The 9,620-nt window shown below is 46.0% G+C and overlaps 1 protein-coding gene across 1 annotated transcript; it reads right to left on the reverse strand.

Annotated features, from left to right (window-relative positions):
- Positions 1 to 3,438: 3,438 nt before the first annotated feature.
- Positions 3,439 to 4,401, reverse strand: LOC104979864 (olfactory receptor 12-like). Its single transcript, XM_010828419.1, has one exon. It carries the CDS (start codon positions 4,399 to 4,401, stop codon positions 3,439 to 3,441), a length of 963 nt encoding a protein of 320 aa, XP_010826721.1.
- Between the last annotated feature and the right edge of the window lie 5,219 nt (positions 4,402 to 9,620).

The following is a 9,620-nucleotide window of genomic DNA, read 5'->3' on the forward strand; positions in this document are numbered from 1 at the left end:
AGTCGCAGCATGCCAGGCCTCCCTGTCCATCACCAACTCCCAGAGTTCACTCAGACTCACATCCATCGAGTCAGTGATGCCATCCAGCCATCTCATCCCCTGTCGTCCCCTTCTCCTCTTGTCCCCAATCCCTCCCAGCATCAGAGTCTTTTCCAATGAGTTAACTCTTCACATGAGGTGACCAAAGTACTGGAGTTTCAGCTTTAGCATCATTCCTTCCAAAGAAATCCCAGGGCTGATCTCCTTCAGAATGGACTGGTTGGATTTCCTTTCTGTCCAAGGGACTCTCAAGAGTTTTCTCCAACACCACAGTTCAAAAGCATCAATTCTATGGTGCTCAGCTTTCTTCACAGTCCAAATCTCACATCCATACATGACTACTAGAAAAGCCATAGCCTTGACTAGACAGACCTTTGTTAGCAAAGTAATGTCTCTGCTTTTCAATATGCTATCTAGGTTGGTCATAACTTTCCTTCCAAGGCGTAAGCATCTTCTAATTTCATGGCTGCAATCACCATCTGCAGTGATTTTGGAGCCCCCCAAAATAAAGTCTGACACTGTTTCCACTGTTTCTCCATCTATTTCCCATGAAGTGATGGGACCAGATGCCATGATCTTCATTTTCTGAATGTTGAGCTTTAAGCCAACTATTTCACTCTCCTCTTTCACTTTCATCAAGAGGCTTTTTAGTTCCTCTTCACTTTCTGCCATAAGGATAGTGTCATGTGCATATCTGAGTTTGTTGGTATTTCTCCTGGAAATCTTGATTCCTGTTTGGGCTTCTTCCAGCCCAGCATTTCTCATGATGTACTTTGCCTTTAAGTTAAATAAGCAGAGTGACAATATACAGCCTTGACATACTCCTTTTCCTATTTGGAACCAGTCTTTTGGTCCATGTCCAGTCCTAACTGTTGCTTCCTGACCTGCATATAGGTTTCTCAAGAGGCAGGTCAGGTGGTCTGGTTAGCCCATCTCTTTCAGAATTTTCCACAGATTATTGTGATCCACACAGTCAAAGGCTTTGGCATAGTCAATAAAGCAGAAATAGATGTTTTTCTGGAACTCTCTTTTTTCTCGATGATCCAGCGGATGTTGGCAATTTGATCTCTGGTTCCTCTGCCTTTTCTAAAACCAGCTTGAACATCTGGAAGTTCATGGTTCACATATGGCGGAAGCCTGGCTTGGAGAATTTTGAGCATTACTTTACTAGCACATGAGATGAGTGCAATTATGCAGTAGTTTGAGGATTCTTTGGCATTGCCTTTCTTTGGGATGAAGTGAAAACTGAACTTTTCCAGTCCTGTGGCCCCTGCAGACTTTTCCAAATTTGCTGGCAAACCACTTTTAGCATTGTGCAGCTATCTTCACTATAGTCTGATATGTAGGTTAACACAGACATAAAGACAATCTGTAGCGTCTTAAAATAATTTTTTTCCAGACTTTTGGAGAATTTCTACTCCATGCAATATTGGATCAGCTTTCACAACTTATTCCAAAGTCATAATTAATGTTTTTCTACTAAGAACACCTGATTTCTTTAATACCATTAGGTATGAAATAATGATGATAAATCTCCACTTGTATAGGCAAACAAAGACTGTGTTTTTCCATTTCCTTTAGAAATGTTAACTGAAATAGTAGACAACCGAAGTTTTGTCTTGTGAAAAGACATGTGAAAGTGAAAGTCGCTCAGTCATGTCAGATTCTTTGTAATTCCATGGACTATACAGGCCATGGAATTCTCCAGGCCAGAATACTGGAATGGGTAACCTTTCCTTTCTCCAGGGAATCTTTCCAACCCAGGGATCGAACCCAGGTCTCCTGCATTGCAGGTGGATCAATGACTAAAAATGAAATGAGAAAATACAACAAGGGATGGAGGAAGAGCGAGCTGGGAGTGGGGGAAGTGGGAGAAAGGAAGGAGGGGTAAGTGGAGGGAAAGAGAGGTGGTTGTGGAGGGAAGGGGAAAGAAAGAAGGAAAAGCAGAGAAAGGAGGAAGAGGTCAGGAGGAAACAGAGTAGAGAAAAAGAGAGGAAGAAGGGAGCATGGGAAACAATATTCTTACAGCTTGAGAAGAAAAGGAGTGTCCCTAATAGCTGAAAACTAGAGAACTCCTCAAAGAAACAGGCGTTACATCGAGGGAATACAGTAAACTGGCAGAGATAGAAATAATTTTACAGAAAGTCCAGAAATGAGAAGGAACAGGAACAAGTGAGTGAAGACCTTGGAGTGTGTTTCAGTTGACTATTGTGCGCAGAAATCTTCTCACTGGGCTATTAGCCCCTCCTCATGTCTCCTGAGCAAAGAAGCAAGAAGATTGAGTCTGTGATCAGAGACACAGGGCATGTCCCCCTGCCCCTACAGGGTACAGACCACCCTTCTTCCAGAGGACAACTTCCTGGGAGTGACCATGGGAGTGGATGACTCTACCAAAGGGAGACCAGTTAAGGAGGCTGCTGGGCTCTGCATCCAGGCCGTGTCTTAGGTCCACAGAGAATGAGGATGGAGCTCTGAATGGGCAGGTTAAGCCTGAGGGGCCAGGCTCCCAGGGAGTGTGGGACAGAGAGCAGGGAGCTGTGTTCACCAGCAAGAAAGGACACCTTCTTTCTCTACCATCTGCTCTCTGCTTCAGCCACCAGGACCTCCATCCTTACTCAGAGGTGTCTGTGCTAACAAGGTCCCATTTCTTAGGGTCATAAGTAGTCAGAAGAGTGTCACCTGTCAGGTTGGATGGTGAACTTTGGGTGTCAGGCATCCATGTTGGCTCCCTGGGGCTCCCAGCTGCTGTCTGAGGGGAGAAACCCAGGACAGGGAGCACTAGGAGTGTCTGAAGCAGGAGCGCAGGTGCTCCCTGCTGCCTTGTTGGGTGGTGGCTTCAGTGAACAGAAAGGGGAAGAGGAGGAACAGCCCCGCTGCAGGACTGAGGGGAAGCACGGTCTTCCTAACTGCCCTAATTGGCTGTGGGAATGCCCAGGCTATCACCAAGGCTGAGTGTCCTAAGGCCCCCCTGCTAGGTGGTCCAGGGGAGACAGCTGAACACTTACTTACATTAGGTTCAGCAACAACTTGAAGGGAGAAGCCTCAAAATCTGTCTAGTCTATGTATTTTCCCTGGAGGAAGTTGAACTTGGGACATACAGACTGCTCAGAGATTCTCTGTTCATGATGCTGCCCACCGTGTTACCCAGAATTCAAGATTATGGCCTTGCTCCATCCTTGCACTGTTACTTTTCTGCTGGCAAAAGAGCTTGGTTCTTTATTGCATTTCATCCATGCAATGTATGCTCCATGAAGTACTCCTATGAAGGGCTGAATGAAAGTTTAGATGAAAGAAATGAGTTGGATGAATGAGGAATGAATTCCTCAAACCAAAGCCTGTACCTCTCCCAGAGCCCTCTTGCCCTGTCTTGGAACAACCAGTCTCTCTGGTCACTCTCCTTCATGTGGCTGTGTGTTTCTGCCTCAGTCTCCTCAGGGCATCCTTGACCTCCTTGTTTCTCAGACTGTAGACGAGGGGGTTGAGCATCGGGATGACCAGGGTGTAAAAGACAGAGACCACGTTGCCCTGCTCCACGGACTCCACAGCTCCCGGCTGGGCATACATGACAAAGACAGTCCCATAAAAGAGGGACACGGCTGTCAGGTGGGAGCCGCAGGTGGAGAGGAGCTTGTGTCTCCCTCCTCCTGAGCGCATCCTCAGGATGGTCACTGTGATGTAGCCATAGGAGGTGAGGACCACGAGTGTGGTGCCCACAATGATGAGGCCACAAATGCTAAACATGACCAGCTCATTGATGGTAGTGTCAGCACAAGCAAGCTTGAGCAATGGAGGGACATCACACAGGAAGTGGTCAATGTGGTTGGAGCTGCAGAATGGAAGGCTGAATGTGAAGCTGGTCTGCAGGATGGAGTTGAGGCAGCCACCACAGTAGCAGCTCAGCATCAGGCGGGCACAGACCAAGGGGCACATGGAGATGGGGTAGCGCAGGGGGCTGCAGATGGCCATGAAGCGGTCATAGGCCATCACGGCCAAGAGGAATCCCTCAGTGGTGAGGAGCAGGGAGATGAAGAAGAACTGGGTGGCACATCCCCCTAAGGTGATGACCTTGGAGGAGGAAAGGAGGTCAGTGAGGGTCTTAGGGTAGATGACAGATGAGTAGCACAAGTCCAGGAAGGAGAGGTTCTTGAGGAAGAAGTACATTGGAGAGTGCAGACGGGCATCCAGCATGATGACCACGATCATGGTGAGGTTCCCCAGGACGTCCACCAAGTACAGAACAAGGAACAGAGCAAACAGCAGGGCCTGGGTCTGTGGGCCACCCCCAAATCCATCCAGCACAAACTCCTGCAGAGGCATCACTGAGAGGTTTCCATTTCTGTGGGGTGACATGATCCTGACCATGACACGGTGCAGAGAGCAGAGAGCAGGTGGGAGGCAGGGAGAGGGAGCAGGTCAATGTCACATGATCGCCCTGCCTTGGAGATCAAGGACATTGCACCACCTCACTGCACAGTGACCAAGAGACCACCAGCTGCCCAGTTGTGCTTCCAGATGAGTATGGACTGACCTGAAAAGGGAACATTTCCTCCGATTCATTAATGCATAAATATGGAAGTTTATTCTCTCTGGGTTACTCTGGGCTGCTGTTATGGGGTGTGTAGTGGCTGCCAGGAGCTTTAGAGGCTGAAAACTTGAAGTGTGAGGAGTGTTGTAACCTCCTCTGTCTCTTCTCAATAAATGCTTTCCATCTCCATAGGGATGTTCCTGAGCTCTGTAATTTCCACTCCTCACTCAAGTATCTAATCCTGCACTTTCCTGTCTTATTAATTCATTCACTAATTTTATAAATATTTATTGAACACCTCATGCCAGCCTGGTGGTGTATTGTTGATGATTGTACCTCCAGGCCAGGCTGGGACCAGAGCAGGAACCAGCACCAACCAGGAAATTTTCTCTCAGTCTGTCCTGAAGACCATGAGCCCCATGTAGCATCAATATGTGAACCTGGACCACAGCTTCATTCTGTCTGCAGAGCACTGTGCATCCTTGAGGATCCCAAGGGGCTCTTATTTGAGTGGGCAGGGCCACTCAAATGTGAATTTGGATATGGGCACTGAGGCTGGACAGGGTGCTGCCCTACACATGTTGGCCACCAGCCCTATGCACTGAGGCCTGTCCTGCACACACACACACACACACACACACACACACACACACACACACCCTGTCTGCCCATCCAGGTCCTCATCTCATAATAATCTCAAAGTGACCCACCTTCACCCACTATCCCCAGATTTGGTGACCTTGCTGTTATATCCCTGGGGGTTCCCAGCTTTATTTATTTGGCTGTTTCCTGGGACAATTCATACACCTTAGGGGCCTTGAGTCATCACCGCAGTGACCCCTCGCATACCTGTGGAGCACATGACCAGTGCTTGGCATTTTCACCTGGGAAGCCAAGCTTCCAAACTTGTTTTGAAAAACTGAACAAACACATTCTTCTGGCTTGTTAAGATGGCCAAGTGAGGCTACTGCAGTTTCTTTAGTAAACCTGCCTCTGAGTTGAGCCTAACAAATACCTCCAGGGTGGAGCAGAGAAACCCAGTGTTGCTATTGAGGATCTATTGAATATTTGTAGTGACTGTGTCCTGAATCCTTTCCTTGCAAACTCTCATCACTCAAGTGTGATCTGAGCTCCTTCAGCACCAGCAGTGCCTGATGCTTGTTAGGCTCAGGATCTCAGGCCATTGACTTAAAATCCACCTTTGTACGAGGACCCCTGATTATTTCCACTCCTGTTAAACTCAGACCTGCTGCCCTAACTGATCCTGCCCAGGGCAGTGGGGAGTGGGGGACCATGTTGTCCAGGATCCAGGCTCCCAGGACTCACCTGTCAGTGATGCTGACCACGCCCTGCTGAGTGATGACCACACCACTCCTGTGATGTCAGGAGGGGCATGGCTCACGCAGGACCCTGTGCTCCTGCAGAGGACAGGACTCCTCACCAGGTCCGTGCTGCTGCTGCTGATGTGGTGTTGAGGGCCCCCTCCCTTGTCCACCTCTGGCCTTCTGTGCAGGGAAGTGAGAGGGAGGAGGGGACACAGGGGGAAGCAGGCTCTGGCTGCAGGAACTCCTGGGTCTTGATAGAAGCAGAGCAGGGGATGGACTCAGTCACCTGACTCTCCACATTATCTGCCATCTGGGCAATATGTCAGGTTCCTGTACCTGAGGGTCACTCTGCTCAGAAGATGCTATTTGCAGGTCTGGGACTTGAGGCCTCAAATGGCCAATTAGGTGAGACCTGGGCTTCTGAGTACACTGGGACTCACAACCCCCTGGATCCCAGGAGCTGCAATCCTGTGGCCAATCATCCTTTGTACAAGGGAGGCAAGAATACCATTAGGGAGCCCTGAGTGTGGTTGGGGCAAACAGTAGAGAAATGCAGACAACTTATACGGACACTATGGACGTCCTTGGAAAGGTCTCCCTGGGCAGCAGGTGGGACCTCCTGGCCCACAGCCCTTTCTCCTCCTCTGCTCCATCCTCATCTGTGGTTGTGAAGAAAAGTGACAGGTGGGGAGTCTGACCCAGGGCAACAGCATAGCCCTTTCTATGACACCTATTACCATTATGATCCTTTTTATGCTAAAACTGTCCTGTTTTTGGCTATTTGGATTCTCTTCAAGGCAGCCCCACAGTCACTGAATATAGCTTAAATATATCACTTCCATTGAAACAAAATATTTTAATCTCAGTTGGAAAACCAAAACAAAATTATAAACATGATATGTATTTAATGTTTAATTTAATATAGAAAATTTGAAATGGAAATGCTGGATAAAATTGTATCATATACATTTTAAGATAAACAAGGCTCACATGCCTTAATAATTATTAGACAAATTAGACTTCTGGGAAAAAGTTTATTTGTAAAGGGACATGTCATAATGAAAATGTTTTATCCACCTGGATCATAGGAAAATTTAAATGTGTATACAACTAACAGAGACTTAAAATATAGGAAGTAAAACCCGACAGAATTAAAAAGAAATAATCCCACTTCTGGGCATACACACCAAGGAAACCAGAATTAAAAGTGACACATGTACCCCAGTGTTCATCAGAGCACTGTTTACAATATCTAGGACATGGAAGCAACCTAGATGTCCATTGGCAGATGAATGGATAAGAAAGCTGTGGTACATATACATAATGGAATATTACCCAGCTATTAAACACAATGCTTTTGAATAAGTTCTAATGAGGTGGATGAAACTGGAGCCTATTATACAGAGTGAAGTAAGTCAGAAAGAGAAACACCAATACAGTATATTAACACATATATATGGAATTTAGAAAGATGGTAATGATGACCCTATATGTGATACAGCAAAAGAGACACAGATGTAAAGAACCAACTTTTGGATTCAATGGGAAAAGGCGAAAGGTGGGATGATTTGAGAGAATAGCATTGAATCTTGTATATTATCATATGTGAAATAGATCACCAGTCCAGGTTCGATACATGAGATGGTGCTCAGGGCTGGTGCACTGGGATGACCCTGAGGAATGGGATGGGAAGGGAGGTGGGAGGGGGTTCAGGATAAGGAATACATGTACACCCATGGCTGATTCATGTCAATGTATGGCAAAAATCACTACAATATTGTAAAGTAATCAGCCTTCAATTAAAATAAATAAATTTTTTTAAAAAAGAAAAAGAATGGCAATGCACTTCAGTATTCTTGCCTGGAAAATTTCATGGACAGAGGAGCCTGGTGGGCACATTCCAAGGGTTTTCAAAGAGTCAGACACAACTGAGTGATTAAGATACACACATATTAAAATTATGGGTGATATAGTGATGTTTTACCATCTCTCTAAATAATAATGCAAGAGAAAAACTGTAGTCATGTTGCAATTGAATATACCTATCAACCACATTGATTCTACTTGACATAGAGAGAACAATACATTCAGCAACTGCAGAGTAAATTACCTTTAGCACATGGAACAGGATTCTAGTAGGCTCCATAGTGACCCCCTCACCTCAATAAATGTCTGCCTGAAAATGCAAAGAGTGATCTTAATTGGAAATAAGATCTTTCAAAATAAATTAGTTAGGATGAGGTCACCCTAGATTAGGTGGGCCCTAAATGCATTCATAGGTGTTCTTCTGAGAAGAAGAGATGAAACAGAGACACAAGACACAAGGAAGAAGGGCAAGTAAAAGCTGGGCACAGGTTGGAGTGATGCATCAGTAGGGCCAGGGAAGGAGTGCCAAGGATGGCAGAGGCTGCAGAAGCCTGGAAAAGTCATGGAAAAGTGTTTGCCCAAATTTTCAAAAGAAGCAGGCCCTGGAGACAACTTGATTTTGGACATCTTTCCTCTAGACCTTCAAGAGAGCAAATTCCTGTTGTGAAAATCACCATGTGTTAATTAGTTCTGGCAGCCCTGGTCACTGACACAGAAGAGCAGTGAGGCAGTCTGCTTTCACTTGGCAAGGTCAGCAATACACCTTCATTGTCCTATCTCAGAGCTATGTCCTCTCTCCAGCTCTATGTCAGAATGTACTCTGCAGAGATATTGATCCCCTTTTCCAAATCTTCCATATTCTAGGTCACTTATTTCAATTGTTTTAAACATGATCACACATCACAATTTACTTGTAGAATCTTCTTTACAGAGATGTTTAGGTTACTTCCTTTTTTATTTTTTCAGTAAAGCATATTATGCAATGGACATTTTTGTCCTCCCTAAGGTTTGATGTGTTCAGTTTAGTTCAGTTCAGTTGCTCAGTTGTGTCTGACTCTTTGCGACTCCATGAATCGCAGCATGCCAGGCCTCCCTGTCCATCACCAACTCCCGGAGTCTACTCAAACTCATGTCCATCGAGTCAGTGATGCCATCCAGCCATCTCATCCTCTGTCGTCCCCTTCTCCTCCTGCCCCCAATCCCTCCCAGCATCAGGGTCTTTTCCAATGAGTCAACTCTTTGCGTGAGGTGTCCAAAGTATTGGAGTTTCAGCTTTAGCGTCATTCCTTCCAAAGAACACCCAGGACTGATCTAATTTAGGATGAACTGGTTGGACCTCCTTGCAGTCCAAGGGACTCTCAAGAGTCTTCTCCAACACCACAGTTCAAAAGCATCAATTTTTTGGGACTCAGCTTTCTGCACAGTCCAACTCTCACATCCATACATGACCACTGGAAAAATCATAGCCTTGACTAGTCGGACCTTTGTCAGCAAAGTAATGTCTCTGCTTTTTAATATGTTGTCTAGGTTGGTCATAGCTTTCCTTCCAAGGAGTAAGCGTCTTTTAATTTCATGGCTACAGTCACCATCTGCAGTGATTTTGGAGCCCCCCCCCAAATGAAGTCTGACACTGTTTCCACTGTTTCCCCATCTATTTCCCATGAAGTGATGGGACCAGATGCCATGATCTTTGTTTTCTGAATGTTGAGCTTTAAGCCAACGTTTTCACTCTCCTCTATCACTTTCATGGCTTTTTAGTTCCTCTTCACTTTCTGCCATAAGGATGGTGTCATCTGCATATCTGAGGTTTTGATATTTCTCCCGGAAATCTTGATTCCAGCTTGTGCTTCTTCCAGCCCAGCATT

The sequence above is a fragment of the Bison bison genome, unplaced genomic scaffold, assembly GCF_000754665.1.
Source record: "Bison bison bison isolate TAMUID 2011002044 unplaced genomic scaffold, Bison_UMD1.0 scf7180017858591, whole genome shotgun sequence".
Classification (NCBI taxonomy): Eukaryota; Metazoa; Chordata; class Mammalia; order Artiodactyla; family Bovidae; genus Bison; species Bison bison.